Source organism: Anguilla anguilla, chromosome 1 (genome assembly GCF_013347855.1).
Source record: "Anguilla anguilla isolate fAngAng1 chromosome 1, fAngAng1.pri, whole genome shotgun sequence".
Taxonomy (NCBI): domain Eukaryota; kingdom Metazoa; phylum Chordata; class Actinopteri; order Anguilliformes; family Anguillidae; genus Anguilla; species Anguilla anguilla.
This window is the reverse complement of record NC_049201.1, coordinates 22,701,480-22,720,071: the sequence shown is the minus strand read 5'-3', so window position 1 is coordinate 22,720,071 and position 18,592 is coordinate 22,701,480. Positions and strand designations below refer to the sequence as shown.

The window sequence follows — 18,592 nt, the reverse complement described above, 5'->3', positions numbered from 1 at the left end:
ACTCTATCTGCAAGGTAGTTTACACTGGAATAATGCGTCTTTAATATCCTGTGTCAAATTGAAAAAGCGCTATTCTCTTTATGGTCGTGAAACGACTTCATAAATTTCTAAGGGACTACTAAACTCACAAGAGACTAATGTAACACTTGCTCAAGTGTGTCATTTATGATAAGGACACTGAGCACAAAGACTAGCCTGCAGGTTCTTATACCGCAGTAAAATGGGTGTCCTCCTCTCTGACAGCTCTAAAATAACATTATTACAGCCTAAACAAAAGGGTGACATGCTGGTTGAAGAATTATAGGAAAACAAGAGCATGTGTGTGACTGACTGAGTGAGTGAATGAGTGAGCGAGTGAGCGAGTGAGTAGGGGAGGGAATAAGACTACAGTTTCTAGGTGTAGTAAACAAAATGGTACCAGGTTCATTACTGGTCAACTGACTGATGAGCTGCAAGGATTAAAGGAGTGATTATTGATTGGTTGGCCGACTGATTGACAGATTGATTGACTGGACCAGTTCTTACCTCTTTCTGCTCCACCTGCAGTGCTGATTTCAGGACGTCTCGCAGCTGGGTCAGCTGCTTCCTCTCCTCGTCCTGAGCCTGCTTTATCTGGGGAGGGGGGGGGGAGGGGGGGGGGCTGAGTGAGCAGGGGGCAGGTTTCTACATCCCGCTCACCAAGACACACACCAAAAATGGCGGTTCTGCATGTTCCAGAGGCCCCCAAGGCGAGGGTGGGGTGGAGAGTTTGGGGCTCTAGCCTTTTAAACACACACACTTGCTTACAGGGCCTGAGTAAATACGCTTTATAATTATGCACACTATTGTGCACATAACGTATCAAAAACCAAAAAATAAGTCAATCTTAACAAGCACTTTAGTCTCATATTTAGACTTAAAATCTTATTTCTATTACTTTTTGGCTTAATAAGGCAAAAACACTGCCAAAAGGGTGAGATTTGCCAATGGGGAGAGACAATTTCACTTGTCAAGCAAAAAATAACTTAAAACAAGTTAAAATGTTCTATTTGAAAGAAATGAACGATGTTAAGTCTCATTACATGACTAAAACACTTGTTAAGACAGACAGTGTACGGGGGAAGAAAATGTCCACATATGATGGGATCAAATAATGCTGAACAAACAGAGCTGTGTCTCACCGTATGCAAGTCTGTGGCCAGTTTCTCTATTGAGGGCTTGAGGTTGTCCACAGCCTTCAGCCCGTCCTGGAAGAAGCTAAGGACACGAGAGAAATCACGTTTCTATACCGGAAGTTTGCAGAGTACACCTGACACACTTAAGCGGGATCTGAAGACCTACTTGCACTGAGCGTGGAAGTACTTGATGAGGTTCTGCAGCAGGTCCACGCCCTTCTTCACTTTGATTTCGTTCACTTTGAGGAGGTACTGCAAAAAAACAAAATTTCCCCACAATGAAAATCTACCATGTTGCACAAGCAAGGATATTCTTACTGTTACTTCTGCTACTTGACTGATATACATAATAGGTTTTGCTGATTATCCTTATCTTAATTACAATTCTAATTATACAAACACCAGACAAATATCCATAAAAAAATTAAAGCATGATGCACTTTTGGAAATACTATTATAGAGCTGGCAACTCTAGAATACTGTGAATGCAGTGGGGATGAAATCTGGCAACCCCGGCAAGCTGGTGCGCAGTGACCTCTGAACTCTGACCTCGCACATCTGAAGCTGGAAGAACCGCCTCTCCTTCTCCATCTCCTCGGCAATTTCAGCCCCGCTGATCTCCGTGCGGATCATCCCGTGCTGCCGGGCGTGCTCCTTCTTCTCCTTCTCAATCTTAGTGCTGCGGGTTAGAGGGCACAGGAGGTTAAAGTGGGCTCTGGAACACCCGCACATGAGCACACACACATGCACACACAAGCGCGCACACACACACACGCGCACACACACTTATACACACACACACACACACACACACATACACATGCACACACACACACACAGACACACACATACACATGCACACAGACACACACGCACACACTCCCACACACACACAAAACACAGGCACCAAACCATGCAGCAGGGAGCATTCTTTTCCATATGCTACAGGGGCTGATATACCCTGCAAGGGCACAACACCACCCGTCTGACCCCCCCCCCCCCCCCGATCCCCCACCCCGATCCCCCACCCCCACCCAAGAAGGACCACTGCACAGCTGCACACCCTCATGCGGTTCGCTACAGTAAACCCAGTGTGAGGCGGTTCATTAAAACCAAGCTCCAGGTTCCTGCAGCCCCGGCCTCCGGGCTTCTGCAGGAGCCCTTCTGATTTTAATCGAGACGCACGAAGCGTCCAGGGCCATTCCCAAAAAAAACACGGGCAACCAAAGCTCCGGCCAAGCGCTGCGTTCCCAGGGGGGGGCTTCGCACGACTCGCGGCGTCACATCCAACGAAGGGGGGGGGGGGGGGGCGCTCTGCCACGCTGTTTCGATTAAAAAGGATTTGGGACGCGGATCCCGCGGGCGCACGTCGAGCGAATAATCCCCCCCTCCGGCAAGTCATTCCGTCATTTACGGAGGCCGTCCCCGGCGACACAGGGGCACCGCGATTATTGGCGGACATCTGCGCGCCGTTAGCGCCGCTCGACGCTAAGCCCATGCCAGCCGACAGACGGGGACCAAATGGAGCTAAAGCGGCTGCGGCCGAGCGCTGGCTAACCAGTTTAGCGCGGCCGGGGCCGGAGAGGCGTCTGAGGTAAAGCAGTGCTTCGTCTCTCTCTGTCTGTAAATGCCAAATGACTCGTCACGAAAAGGCAACGGGCGAGCGACCCGAGAACCTAAGAAACGGGGCGGGACCCAGCGGACGGTAGGCCTATCAGGAACCACAGAAACGCGGGTTGCCCGTACAACCGCGTCAGCTTTTTTTTAAAAGAAAAAGAATTACCCTTTCAGTAAGGAATGTCCTTTGCAGCTTGTAAAATATATATAAAAAGGCTATAAAATTTCACACATCACTGCATGCGATAAAACCACAATGACTGTAATTGCACAAAATGGTAACTGTAGCAGATCATCACCTGCAATGCCTCCTTGTATTTGAAGAAAAAAACTGGTGCAGAATTTAATATAGATGGGAGAGTGAGGTGTCATGATTGCTGAAATAAGTGTTACATTCTTCTGTTTTCAGTGACACACTCGTTTGAACCAATCATAGTGTTTTGCCACAGAGGGCAGCATCTTTCGGTTTGTTCATGAGCCCAGTGAAGTGATTGACAGCACAAGGTCCGATCTATGAACCCCACTCTATGGTTAATGAAGCATCGCTCTCTCAGTTACGAGGGTAATAATTAAAGGCGGACAAAGGCACAGACTGAGAAAACTGAAGTGTCTAATGCTCAGGCAATGTCATCTATTTATACCTGTATACCTGATTCTAGTGCACTTCTCAGAGAAGCCCAGGCATTTTGCCAGCTCATAAAGTTCAACAGCGACCAAATCAAATCACACATTGATAATTATATCAGGAAAGGAGACTCAATATACTCTCAAAGTTTTCAAAACATAAATCAAACATTCCTAATAAAATAACCCCTTTCTTTCTCTGAGTACATTAAGTGACAATCAGGCAGTAATGGGCAGCTGAGGCTTCAAGAAGGGGTGGTCACTGTTAATCACTGACTGGTGTGTCAAACCAATCAAAAGATTCAGCTGTCCACAGAAAAACACTGATTGGTTCAGCAGAGAGGATCCAGTTTCATACCAGATAGTTTCACCCATTTAAGGTTTCACAAAACCATCACTCGCCCATCTCTAATGCTCAGCTGGGCCCTAAATGTAATTATTTTAAATGGGCATGAAGAATTAAGCAAAACATAAATATTAAAGAAAAAGAATTAATTTTGAACTGAATCTAGCACTGATGTATACAGGTGACTTATACAGGGAACAAGGCTGGTTGCTATGGAGATAAACATAACATTTCATACAATAAAAACAGAAGTGAACCATTTTTTAATATTTTGACACACACAATGCAGCGATTATAATAAAGGACAATAAAGTGATTACTTACACTTTTGTCTCGTAATCTTTCCAGGCCTTATCAAACGGCTTTTTCAGATCCTGTGAGGATGAGATAAGAGATATGCGGTCAGTATGCAGCAATGTAAATGAGATTAAAGAACAATTAAAGAGCAATTGATGGACAGAGTACTGGCAAACATTGGTTGAGTAGGACTTAGACCTCAGTTTAATAGTTCACTCAACCCTATCAGGAAATAGACATTGTATCAAAACTAACAAAGGCTAAAAAGATGCTGGGACATAAAAATAAACCAAAGGAGTTTAGATTAATGTTACACAATGACTTTGTCAGATTCAGGGATTTTGTCTAGCTCTGGATGCCATATTATATGAAAGAAATAGATGCTTTTAGGAAGTACAGAAAAAGAGAACTAAACTGATATCAGGTATGAAATTTAGAAGTTAAAAGGAACGATTTGAGACTTAAGCTCAGCAAAAGGGGGGGTTTTGACAGATTTTCAACATTTTAAATGAATTAAAGGTAGAATATAGAAGACATAGAGTTAGAAGTACATTTCAGGCTGATTTGAAGTACTTCTTTCACTACATGGAATAGCTTTCCGGGTTACGCAATAAATAAGAGACCACTGAAGTATTTTAAGACTTAAAACTTAAAACCGGATACTCAACAGAAAGCATACCAGTAGGCCAAAGAAGAGCTTAGATATTGAAAATGGTGGTCATGTTTATTTAGTGGTCATGTGCCCCTTCATTTTTAGTGATGGTAAAACAAACCCCAGGCAGTTTGACAAGTTCAGCACAGTCTTGGAAAGCAACCCAGTCCAGCACCGTCACAACCCGTCACAAGTTAAACACACAAACAACAAAGTCAGTGTCTGTAATCCTGCAGTCCTGTCAATAGTTAATAAACAGCCTGCGTTCAGAAAGAACCCCTCACAGCAGTTCTGACTCCGCTGACTGGATGGCCAGAAGGGACATCGCTGCAGCACAAACATTCACTGGGTTAAGGCAGTGGGAGGCAGGGGCGGGGGCGGGGGGGGGGGGGGGGGGCGGGGTTGGGTCCCTGCATCTGGATCCAAAGCTCCACTTATTACTGTAGTCACAGAGGACATTACATGATGCAATTTGCATGTGTACAGCCAAGACCATGGATCTGAGGGTGATTCACAGTGAACAGTTCAGAATCTTCCTTGTTCAAATATTAGCATGCCCTGGCCAGGAAATTCAGTATCTACTTTAAGCATCTGAGGAAAAAATACTAAGATAAAGACTGTACACCTGAATAAACTCTCTAATGAGTACCTGAACCAGAAAGAATGACCTAATAAATATACAAATTGATTTTCCATGAAGACCAAGGCATGCAACAGCTGGTCAGTTTGTTGTGACATTACGCATCGTTTGTTTCCACCACCATGCCAACAATTACACTGTCATTAAGAAAAAAACAAGCGGGAAACATTAACAAGCCAAACCATCTGTGTAATTCAGATGCTGCTCTCTACGGACCCAAATATAATAACGTACATCACGAGTTACGGTTTTAGTGCTGCCTTGTCAGTCACATTAAAATAACACCACTTACAAACTGCACAGAAGTCCCGGAGAAAGGAGCAGGCCTTAGTGTGCTTATTTAATGTCCCGTAAATGCCCTGGAGGTATTAATAATGAAGTGAAATAAAAAGCAGACAGTTGCTGATGGAGAAATGTGGCTGACAGCTGAATGTTACCATTTAGCCACATGCCGAACTGCATTTCTATTTACTGTATTTTTTAATTGAAACATTGATTTCATTGAGAGTTTACTCAAAACACTATAAAATATATGTAATTATATATACTTTTACTTTTGTAAAGCTTTAACAATTTCATCAAAATATGTCATGCTAATAAACAGAATTTTGCTTTTAAATTTTGAGTTCATCTGAAAGGCAGAGGTAGAGAAAGATGGAGATTGGGGAGAAAGGGCGTGGCAGTATGTAGCAGTAACTGGTCCTGTTGCTGCAGGAGGAAGTGCCAGGTCAGCTCAGAGAGAAAAGCTGGAGCTCGTCCAAGCGGGGTTCACACACAGTCCACTCATTCACCGCCGAGAGACATCAACACTGTACACCGCACCTCTCCCTCCCTCTTTCCCTCCTTTACCATCCCCCTTTCTCTCTCCGCCCACCTCCACACACTCTTTCCTTCCTACCCCCTCTCCATCGTCTCACTCAATGTCAATCTCATCTACACTAATGGGACAGACTTGAATTTCACTTGAAGAGGGGGTAAATGTGCTGTCCTAGCTGCACTCCAGTTGTTTCCAGCCATTACTACTGATGGTAGCACAAGACTTTGAAATCACCAGAATGGGTGGAGCCATCGTGTGTTATGAGTGACTCAGACTTCAATCAACCTCATCTAGCCATAGAGAGAGAAGTCTTCTAAGTAGCGACTGGCAGCATGTGGATTGCTCCACCCATTCATTGGTTCATCAAGCCTCGCTTTCTCACCAGTAACCTCTGCCAAGTCTAAGTGATGGGTGATCTATTCTAGGTGATTAAACCCCAAAAAAGACAGCTTCCAAAGCAAGCATGGCAACACAGAGGAGCAGTAGTACATGAATTACATGGAACTTGCATCCAGAAGGCTGACTGTATGAATCCTAGCTGGGACACGGTTGTTGTACCATTAAGCGCGGCGTAAGTGGCTTCAGTGAATATCCTGCTGGATAGATGCATAAAATGGAAAACCCATAAACACTCGGTAGGAAAATACATAATGTGCTAAATAATTGACTAACGGACACAAACCAGGTCAGAGGTAGTTTCCTGACACAGAAAGCGTCCCCCATGGCAAATGATTGGCTATTGCTCACACTGCTCTCTCTGTGTCCTCCTAATATGCAGGTCAGGAAGTGGGATTAATGAAAAATGAATGCTTTTAGGTAAACTCTGAACCAACTACAGCTTGTTGCCAGGGCAACACATCTTGCTCCACAGTCAGCCTATGTATAAAGCCACACTCTTCCTGACCAATCAAATCTCATATTCCCCATTCTGAAAAACTGACATCACCTTGTTAGAGGTCACCGTTAATACTGGGGTTGGAGGATAACGATGAGAACGTTTGCTCTCTAAGCTTTACGGAAGGTTGTAAATTAAATTCTCAGGCAACTCTCAAAGTATTATTCGGATGACTTCATATCCCATTAATGGAATCAGGCAGTAAATTGATGTTGTGTGCAGAACAGTGTGCTGAGTACATAAGAGAAATAATTCTCATACAACATATTTGCAGAAAATAATAAACCAGGAAGCACAGATGAAGTAGCAATTACGCAGGGTGTGCAGATGATGATGTAGCAATTAGCCAGGATGTGCAGAGGACAATGTAGCGTTTAGTCTGCACGTGCAGAGGACAATGTTGCAATTAGTATGGATGTGCAGAGGACAATGTAGTGATTCGTCTGGATTGGCAGATGATAATGTAGTGATTAGTCAGGATGTGCAGATGACAATGTTGCAATTAGTCTGGATGTGCAGAGGACAGTGTAGCAATTAGTCTGGATGTGCAGGTGACAATGTAGCGATTAGCCTGGATGTGCAGAGGACAGTGTAGCAATTAGTCTGGATGTGCAGGTGACAATGTAGCGATTAGCCTGGATGTGCATGTGACAATGTAGCGATTAGTCTGGAGTGGCAGATGATAATGTAGCGATTAGTGAGGATGTGCAGAGGACAATATAGCAATTAGCCAGCATTTTCTGATGCTAATTACAGCCTGCCTCATACATATTTGAAAAAAATCAGCGATTCTTTGCCGTAGAATAGAGCCTCTTATATTCCACAGTGTTGCTTGGCAGTTACGACAATAAGCACTTGAGCTGCTCAAACATCTATTAAAATCTGTAACTTCATTACAGCCTGCAGTCACTCATTCCATCCCTGTAGCCCTTTTATACCAATAAATGAGTGGAACATGATATCCCACACCTTCAAAGTCTTGACATATGCGTGCATTTAGCTCCATTTATCAAGCAGCGTCTGAGTTATACAATATAACATGGAATGTTGAAATATCAGATGTGCTTTATGTTTTTATCTTTATACTTATGCTCAGGCTCTTGCGCAAAACAAATTCCCTTCAAGGCAATGCTCATGAATTCATTCAGTTTCCTTGAACATATTCATTTTGAACCGGTGTCAGGGGTTAGCCAGCTGTTGAAAGGCCAGTTCAGTCTGATAACTTGAAATAGCCTAATCCTTTAAGGTGGCGGCTTGTGGAAATGAACAATTGGGATCAGCGAGTCCGTGCTTCGACCATGACATCATCGCCATGTCTGTGTGTAAATCCTCTGGCCCTGCTCCATGTCTGTTCAGTAGAGGACCCGCCCGTCCCCCCGCCCGCCCCCCGCACCCCTTGGGACAGGGCAGCAGTCACAGTTCAGTAGTGACTACTGTTTGGGTAGCGGGGGAGCAATGCTAACACTGATCCAAAGACAGATGCCCCATTTCTGCTTATGTTTATTCCATCGCAATCCCTAGCCCCCTAACCAGACCCATTCAGATCCAAGCAGACCATGTCCAGATACAATTCCAACCCAGATTATGACTCAGCTAATTATGGGGAAATTAAGTCAAACAGGTTTTTGGGTTTGTATATTGCTTAATATTCATTGTTAAATTACTAACAAAACAGACGGGGATTCTGCGGTCAGAACAGATGCCAAGTACTGTATAAATCATGGGGAAAAACACACTCTGTATGGATTGCAAATAAAATGCACCTTGTGTATTGAATAATGTATGAGATACTGCTCCCTCTCCCTCAGTCTCTTTGGCTTAATGGTTGCAGAATCCTTAAGCAGATACCAGAAGTTCCTATCAGCACTACTGCACAAGCACCTGACGAAATACTGAGAAATAATACAAACCGCCCGTTACGGTTATACACCTGATAATATCAATGTTTTTACTTCCTAAACAAAAAATTACTGATCATTGACAGGCAGTAGCAATAATCTTTTTAGTGATTACAGTTAGTGACTAACTGTTAGTGACTCAATGACAGGCGTTTTTCCATGAGCATGGCCGGTACTCCCTTAAGTTTAATTTCTATACAAATCACCCAAAAGTACACCACCTGACCCCTCACCGAGTCCATCATGGAGTCTGAAGATGAAGTTGGGGGGGGGGGGGGGCCCTGAAGTCAGGGATTAAGGACAGGACTGTAGACACAAGGACTCTGGTAAAACAGGGTTTAATGGTGGTTCTGCCGTTACACGTTAATTTATTAACAGACACTGTTTTCTGTTTATTTACGGAAGAACATTGAGGTAAATCCCAAAGGTATCAGGAGAGTGCCACACCTAGGATTTAAACCTGCAAGCCCAACAAGGCTATGGGCGTACCTATCTTGGATCATCACTGCACATAGCGCCTGCACTTAACTGAACCGTTTTAGAATGACGTTCTGAGAGAAGCTCTGGTCAAAGACACCACAGTGTGGGAGCGGCTCAGAGAGGAAGTCGCTGAGGACACGCTCGGTGGAGCTGACCGACGCAAGCGGATATAAGCACATAACTCACCCCTTTGACTCCCTTCAGATCCCCTTTCAGCAGGCTATCGAGCGGGAAGGTGATGATGTTGTTCATATTCTGAAACTGAATGCAGAAGAGGGCGGTTTAAACCATCATTAAAATAGGACCGGCACAGCCGAGAAATAAACCAATTTGAATCAATCCAATCTATAAACTGAAATTATTTTATATTACACGTAAAAATATATTGTATGTAAATGAATAAAAAAGCTTGACAAACTGCAACAACACTGTGATATAATTACTTAGTTCCTGTGAAAATACTGGTGGCTATATGGATATACAGTATATGTACGTATGTATAAATAGTCAGGTATGAAACAACGTCATGTATGCAAACAAAGCATTATAAACCTCTTTAATGTAAAAATAGCAGATTTGCTTTGTCTTAGCACGCTGCCATTACTACTAGAGCCAGAGACCCACAGGGCAAACACATTACCATTGTTGGTTTAATGGTCATGAATTCCAGATTGACACAATCAGCTAAAAAGAAGTTATAATATTATTTTTGGTCCTCTTTCGTTCCTCCATTTTACTGCTTCCAAAGCCCATAAATGGCGATATGTTAGATGGTCTCTACCAGAGTTGGAGTCAATTCCATTTCAAATCAGTCAATTCCCAGAAATTATCTGAAATAGATTTAACTGAGCACATTATGACCATTTTTCAGTTCATGAATTGAAATTCAGTTCATTTTCATGCAGGTGCAATGGCACGCTGGCCTCACCAGGTTCTTGAAGAGGGCTGTGAGCTCTTTAGTGAAGACAGAGAACTTGAGGAAGGCGGAGCCCAGGTCGGGGTCATCCCTGTAGACGCAGTTCTCCCCAAACTTCTCCAGTGCCTGGGTGTACTGCTCCTCGTTCTCCACGTGCGCTGGAACAGAACACACGGGTCATCACTGCTATGTACACACACCCACATACACAAACACAAACGCACACACAGTCCCTATGTACAGCCACATGCATCTTGTTCACACACAGAGAGATTACATACTGCTTTTCCCCTGTGATAGGAGGAAGCCAGGGTTTCAGCACACAGAAATATTTCACATGCAAAACAGGAGGACGCAGCACTTGGGTTTCCTCACACAGAAGAGAAACCCAACCCGGAAAAGCCGCCTATTACCGAGCTCGACTGAGAGACAGACCTGAACACAGTTCCCAGTATTACAGAGTTTAAGAGAGAGAGATCTGAACACCACTTCTAGCATTACAGCGCTGTACACAGACAACCCTGCTCTATAACAAAAAATCTCCAGAGAAGCCTCGACACTACTCTATTACAGGGCTTTACAGACGGACGTTTGAATGCCACCACACAGCACTGGGCTTCTCTCCGACCCTTCTTTCTCAGATGTTCACATACACAATGATCCGCAGATAAGAGGTTGAACAAAGGAGCCTAACAGTAGCATAAGCATTGCTTGGATTACGTTACCGTTAGCCACGGCTCTCATGCATTTGCAGAGATGAGATTTCCTAAAGCTCTCCAGATCTTCCTAAAGAACAGCACACACACACCTGTGCACATAAGGAGAACTTTGTGGAGAAGAAGCATTTCTAAACAGACCCCAGAGAAAGACAAAAGGAGTTTCTCACTGCAGGCCAGACTGCAGACAGGGCAATAATAATTGCAACAATAATTGCAGCGGAATAGAGCCAGGGTTTAATGGCACGGAAATGTGCAGCAAATTAAATCTGGCGCCGTTAGTTAGCGTTTGGCATTCTCGTGATGACACTTATTCCCCTAGAGGCTCCTGGGATATGGAGGCAATTAATACAACTGCGTCACACATTGACAGCTTCTGAAGAGCGTTGTGATCAACAAAAAGCCTAATGCCAGGACCTCCTACATGGTGTGCCCAGCTGAAGCATTAGTTCTTGGTGCAGCATTATGTCCCATGCTCAGGAATCTAAGCCCTGCCATGCCATACCTGTATGTGTCAGGGTCTCCCACAGACCGACAGATAAATGGCCTCAGTTTCACCCAGGAAGGGAGAGTATTGGCCCGCAGGGAACTCCCAGGTGGCCTGCAGTCTCTCTGAACCAGCTACACAAGATGTGCAGACTTGTGCAGCGTGGAGCAACGGCTGTGCAGCTCAGCTGGCATACTGCAGAGTCACTGCGCAGCTAAGCTGGTGTACTGCAGATTCACTGCTCAGCTCAGCTGGCGTACTACAGAGGGACTGCACAGCTCAACTGGCGTACTGCAGAGTCACTGCGCAGCTCAGCTGGCATATGTCAGAGAGCAGGCATGCTAGCGTGCACTCCTTATGAAGCTACAGAAATGGGACGGGCCTACGCAGTCTAGGTGAGTGGTATCACGCATCCAGTGTCTCCTCGGGTATAGACATCCCCTTTGATAGCAGTGTGACAGCTCCCATTGACAGTCAGAACGTCCGCGTGCCATCTGGAGCCTGAAGGCAGCATTTGCGGAACAAGCCAGAAGACACGCCCAGAGCTTCACCTGCCTTTTAATTTGCTTGACAACCAGATGAATGCAAACGCATTCATGCAAATCAACGGCCATTAAAACCACACCCCTGGACATGGAAAACAGTCAACGGCCCTTCAAAAAGGCGAGAGCCAGCCACCACATAGCGCTCCATTGTGTTTGTGAACAAAGACCTCAGCCATTCAAAACACGTTTAACAAAAAAAGTGAGCCATTTGAAAATGGGAACCAAATATTTAGCTGTTAGCATTCGCCAACAGATTAATGAATATTAATCTATTCATTTCAAAGCGTGCTTTTAGCTGTGCCACTGGCACAACGACTCGACTTGCAACTGAGGGTTGCTTGTACGGGCCTTGGTAACAGCACGCCATCCGCCATGCGTGGCCTAATGACACAACGTGCCGGTTTCCCTCTCCTCTCAGAGAGACGATCAGACAGTCCAGCAGGGAGACGGTTGTGTGACAAGCCGACAGGGCACACCGTGTTATACCTACAGGTTTCATGTTCCTGCTCATTATTTCGGCTAAGTTTGACCTGTTTCCAAGGCAACATTAGAGCAAGGGGGCAGCTGACCGACTGCGTACAACTGCACTGTGAAACCTAAATGCCAGTCTTGCTAAATTAATTGAGTAGTCTCAACATAAGAGTAAAAATGAGTTTAACTTAAAAGATAAAGACCAGTAGCTACTTTTAACAGATTAAGATGCATTGCTGAAATGATTCCAGGTAACTGGTTTCCTCAAACAATTTGAGTAAACTTAACTTTTTTTTTACGGTGTCAAGAACAAAATGACATTATGAGGAAGGGCACCATCGGAAAATTATCTGAGGTGAACGCAGTGTGTTTGTGCGATAGCGTTTGAGGAACACAGCACCACCAGGCACTTCTGAGGGATGTAAATAAGTGCTCAGGGATAGAGGACAAAAAGGAGACTGCCAATGTTTGTGTGTGGAGGGGTGTGTGTTTGTGTGTAAATACGCAAGTGTGTGTGTACGTGTGTGTATGTGTGTACGTGCGCTTAAGTGCCCGCATGTGTGTGTGTGCATGTGTGCCAGCATAAGTGTGTGCATGTGTGTGTGCATGTGTGTGTGTGTGTGTGTGTGTGTGTGAGATGGGGTGTCAACCTTTTATCTCCAGTTACTATTGATATAATTACAATGCTTTTCTCATACAGGCAAATTCATCAATCAACTTTTCTTTTTTCTGTAACAAATGCATTACACTTCATCAGTTTTTACAAAATGGTCCTTCCAAATAGTGACAGGCTCAGGGAGCAGAATTAAGAGAGTGTGAGACAGGAAGAGAGGGAGAGTGCTCCAGTAACGCTGGATAACAGCGTTGTCCTGACAGGCAAATAAAGTCTGTGAATCGTAGACAGGGGTAATGAGGGGGAAAAACACAGCTAAGCAACCATCAGTGGTATGTAAAAACAAGAAGAGCATTATCACTGTGGAAAGGACAGACTGTTAAGGGATTTATCCAAACCTCAGCAGAGTTGATGGACAAGAGTGATGAAGCTGCTTTATGACTGCACTGTTTACAGGGTCCACAGGAGTGTGGTTAGAGATGGAGCCCTCCCTGTGGCATAGCCCACATAGCCCACAGGCAGCACAAAGCCACATGAAAACAAGGCCATGCAGGAGAAAGGGGCTTTCAGTATGGCACGTGGTGTTCCTATTCACAGGCCACATAAACAAATTGTTGTGTCCTGATTTATACAGGCCAGGAGCACCTGTCTTAAATGGAAACTTCTGGAAGGAGAGACCTTCCGTCTTATAATATCTCAAAATAAATAGCTCAAAGATTGGCAAATTGTTGAATTAAGCATCACAAGAGACTCTAGCATTTTTTACAGTGTAGACTGCCTATGCTGATAATTCATCTCCAGTGCAACCAGGATGAAAACCTAATAACTGAACCCCAAAAGACCTCATTACTGTACCCCAACTGCCCTACTCACAAAACCTCCACTGACCGCACTACTAAAACCGAACAGACCTCACTACTCAACCTCAAAATACCTCACCACTGAACACCAACAGACCTCAGAAGTGAACCCCAACAGACCTACTTAAAGACCTCACTGCAAAACCCCCTACAAGTTAGCTGGCGGGTAGGGGGTGGGCAGGGACAGCCTGGCACGACAAAGCCCTTTCTGGCTGTGACACCGGACACACCGGTCCCCACTCAAAGGAAATGACATCAGGAGTCTCAGCCTCACACTCTTTGTGTGTCACGTAATCCATCAGCATTTGGAAGCCGGGGACATCATTAAATCAGCCCGCCGAGATGGAAACAGTTTCCTTTCTCTTCTGTCCTCATGCACACTCTCTCCATTTTCTGCCGGGTTTTATATCCTTTTGGCCGAAGAGTGGTTACCATGGCAAAAAGGGGAACAACGAGCCATATCGGTTGCTGGGGGAAACACTGTCCGAAGCCGACTGCCACTCGTGTGACAATAAAGACTGTAGACTTACTGAAAATAAAGGGGCAACAAAAAGTCAGCTCGAGGAAAAACAAAGACCCCATACATCCTTTTCAGAGGACAAATTAAACAACCATCTCAAGAAGCCCTCTCTTCTTTCAAACAATCAAGCACACTGGTGATGAGACTGGGATTTCAAGGGAATTGAAAAGTAATCGCATAACCTTTAAAGCGAGGATACTGAAATCTGGCCCTCGGGGCCTGTTGTACTGTTGGTTTACATTCCTCCCCTCACAACAGGGACTGACTTGAACATGATGCATCAAGCGAGCGCGATCTCTGGCCAATCAGTGACATTATCAGACTGTGGACCAGCAGGCAGAAGAAAAAAACTGCAGTAGTACTGACCTTCAGGGACAGATTTGTGTATCTCTGCTTTAAAGGCTTCCTGTGATGTTCTCTGACTAAGCCGGTAATGCTAGTAGTCAGCACTTCTTATTCAAAGTGGGAAATTCCGTGTGAATTTGGACACAAATTTCCTGTGACGTCTCAAATTTTCCAGAAATTTTCCACAGAGAATCTTTCGGTGCAGGAAGGATATTTGACACGTATTTGAGATTTGTGTCACAAATACCGTATGAGGAGCACCTATTGTACCAACAACATCTTCACATTGTTATAATTCTGATAGGATTGACAATAATGCACAAGTCCACATGCTCTTAACACAGACACATATTTTTGTCTGACAGTCACATCTTCTTGCTCTTTCACTTGCATACTTATTTACGCTCTCATCATCCGTTACACACACACACACACACACACACCCAGGCCAAAAGGTTGTGCTCTACTGCAGCTGCCATCTTGGCCAGAAACAGCTGTTGTCCTGAACACACAGCTGTTCCCAAAAAAGACCTGCTGAACAGCGACCCCTCCCCCTCCCACAGAAATAGACAAAACAGACATATACTGCTCAACACAGTCACACTATGATCAGCTGCAAAAGCACAACATGGTCACACTGTGATCAGCCACAAAACCACAACACAGTCACACTATGATCAGCCGCAAAACCACAACACAGTCACACTATGATCAGCCGAAAAAGCACAACATGGTCACACAGTGATCAGCCACAAAACCACAACACAGTCACACTGTGATCAGCCACAAAACCATAACACAGTCACACTGCGATCAGCCACAAAACCACAACACAGTCACACTGTGATCAGTTGCAATACAACACAGTCATAGTGTGATCAGGCACAAAACGACAACAATCACACAGATCAGCCGCAATACAACAACACAGTCACACAGATAAACAGATAACTCTGAATTTTAAATATTCTTTCAAACATCTGAACGATACACCCTTTCCTCACATGAAATGTGTGAACCTGCAGTTCTGTGTTCATATTTGAGACAAAGAGTCGCTCACACTTTCAGAAAATTAATAATAGCAATAAATTACGTTCTGTGTGCTACGCTCAAAGGCTTTCCTTAATGTGAAAATGCTGAGGGGAAGGGTCTTCCCAGCTCATTCATCAATGCCAATTTCAAGTTTTATTTTCAGATCTGAGATGGCAGCTGAAGCATCACTGTAGCCACTCGCTAACTGCCACTTGTTTGGGGAAAACAATGGTTCTTGTTCTGTAGTTCCTTTTTTTAGAAATGAATTAAGTTATAATCCCCTTTGGAAGCTCAGCTCATTGCAGATTTCCTCTCTTTATCCTCAGCTAGCTGACCCTTTGTTGATCCCCTTCATAATATCTTTAAGAGATTAGTTTAGCGGTTGTATTAATGCCGTTTTGCATTAGCTGATTATTTTATTGACATTGATGTTTTCCTCCCTCATAATGCTTAATGTTTATTTCTAATTTAATATCTGGTTTTATTTAACATAAAACTATGAAATGCTTCATTTTAAAACAATAAATAGGAGTTCAGAAGCTGAAGCTTGAATTACTCTTCTCTTCTAGTTTAGCACACAGAGAGGGAAATGCCAGCACAGTCTGTCTCTCCCTGAATTGAATGAAGCCCAAATGAATGGCCAGGAATTCTGACTTCAGCCCTGACCTTTGACCCCTGCATCTGCCATCACCCTAGAACAGAGATTTTAACACTCAGTCCTGGGGACGCACTAGTAGGATGGTTCTAGTTCCAACCATATTCGTTATCTCTGCACGGTAACGCACTGGTAATTGTTCATTATTCAACAATTTGAATGCATAGTGAAGGATTTATCCTCTTAAAAGAGATTATGTCAAAATAACTATGCAAGTCATGAAAGGTAAATTTTCCGTATTCACACCCCAGGAATTTCAATCAGTCAGCTCAGCTAAAGCTTTCATTGTCTGTAATGTGCCACATGGCAAATGATTCTATTTAGATTACATTCTTAATTGGTCATGACATTGGCAGTAACCATCAAGAGCATACACAGTGGGTCCCCAGTAGTTTTAAAACCCCTGACATAGACTTCAACTCTACATGCATTGCATTTTAATCGGGCAGTGCTCAGTGTTCCTAACAAAATGACAACATAAGCGAAGGACCCCACTCACCCAGACCAGACGTATAGATGGCCTTCACTGACTTCTTCATCTTGTACAGAACGCTGCGGTCTACGTCCAGTGCCTGGGGATGCAGATAACTATGGTTAGTTCAGACATAACTCCATTTTCACTTTCACACAAACACGAATCACGGAGGAGAGAAACCGTTATTTTTTTCTTCTTCATATCACCCACCAGAAGTGTTCCACCACATTCATTTCAAGCTGTGATCGTAAGAAATGTGTTGATGAGATCACAAAAAGTTGTTTCATTTAAAGCATTTTAAAAGTCCATGGTGATACTATGTACCTTTACCACTTTATTTTTCATTACTTTTCCAGCACAAGTCACATTTCATTTGCTTCAACTCAAGTTTCAGTTGTAGCAAGTGATTTCTCATGTATAGCTTTCATACAAAACTGATTACAACAGCTGCCTGCTACTTTTTTTCAAACACTGACACTGTTTATGTGTACAGTGTTAGCTTTTCAATTATTCTCATATGCCTATAAATGTGAGGAAAATATATATCATCAACTCTAATGAACATAACATGTCAAATGGGCCTGTCTGCTTCCAGCTCTACTGTAAAGGAAAAGGTGTGTAATGAGTCAGCCTGGCTCCAGCTCAAAACTAATGGAAAAGGGGTATAATGAGTCAGCTTGGTTTCAACTCTACAGCAAAGGAAACTGGATATAAGAAAGTCACAGGCTGTCCTCACAGACTATTTTCACACCCCCACATCTCATGCTCTGAGTATCTATGACAGCGGGCGCTCAGAGTTCTTGAGGGGGGGAGGGGGAGGGTTGCTGGGGATATGAAACTTTCATCTATCTGCAGGTGATTCATTATTTAGGAAGATGCTAAAAATAGGAAGACGAAGCGGGTTCTGCTCCTCTGGAGGAGACAGAGTGGCTGAGCATGTCGCACGTGTGTCTGTGTGCGTCAGCACAATGGAGCCCATCTGCAAAAGACCGTAGTGCAGATACACAGGGACACACATGTATATGCTTACTCTTTATCACTCGCATACATTCTCTCATTCTGTCTGCCAGCCCGTCTCACGTACAACACACACACACACACACATGCACACACACGCACACGCACACACACACACACACACGCACACACACACACACGCACACCAACCCTCAGTTCTCTGCCCAGCTGGTGCATGCAAGCCCAGACATCCCACTTCAACCCATTTGTTTAGCCAAAAACAAAGTCATATAGACCATCTTCTCACTAATATCACCTTTCTCAGTTCAAACAAGCGAGACCAATCTGCACACGCTGCTATTATCTGAAAAATTACAAAAAATAAGCTTCTTTAAAAATAACATTTCTCCCTCATGCTCTGCAACTTGAGCAAGTGTATATAGTATTAGAACTGAGCTGCTCCCTGTTTTTGCAGTATGATATACATCATAAGCCATTCAGACCCATACAGTGAGCTTATTCATATTCATCTGCAGAGCCAAACTTCCAGAGACGCTGTTGAGCCTGGGAACCCGGCTTT

The 18,592-nt window shown here is 44.0% G+C and overlaps 1 protein-coding gene across 4 annotated transcripts in view; it reads right to left on the bottom strand.

Moving 5' to 3' along the window:
- Positions 1-18,592, bottom strand: part of asap2a (ArfGAP with SH3 domain, ankyrin repeat and PH domain 2a) — a 62,247-nt gene that overhangs the window by 19,691 nt on the left and 23,964 nt on the right. For all 4 annotated transcript variants that reach the window (XM_035382492.1, XM_035382501.1, XM_035382510.1 and 1 more), the window contains exons 2-9: positions 17,080-17,152; positions 10,349-10,494; positions 9,607-9,681; positions 4,066-4,115; positions 1,704-1,833; positions 1,321-1,406; positions 1,161-1,236; positions 526-612 (exon numbers count right to left, since the gene is read on the bottom strand). In XM_035382492.1, the coding sequence (XP_035238383.1) occupies positions 526-612; positions 1,161-1,236; positions 1,321-1,406; positions 1,704-1,833; positions 4,066-4,115; positions 9,607-9,681; positions 10,349-10,494; positions 17,080-17,152 (723 nt within the window). The remainder of the gene's footprint in view (positions 1-525; positions 613-1,160; positions 1,237-1,320; positions 1,407-1,703; positions 1,834-4,065; positions 4,116-9,606; positions 9,682-10,348; positions 10,495-17,079; positions 17,153-18,592) is intronic.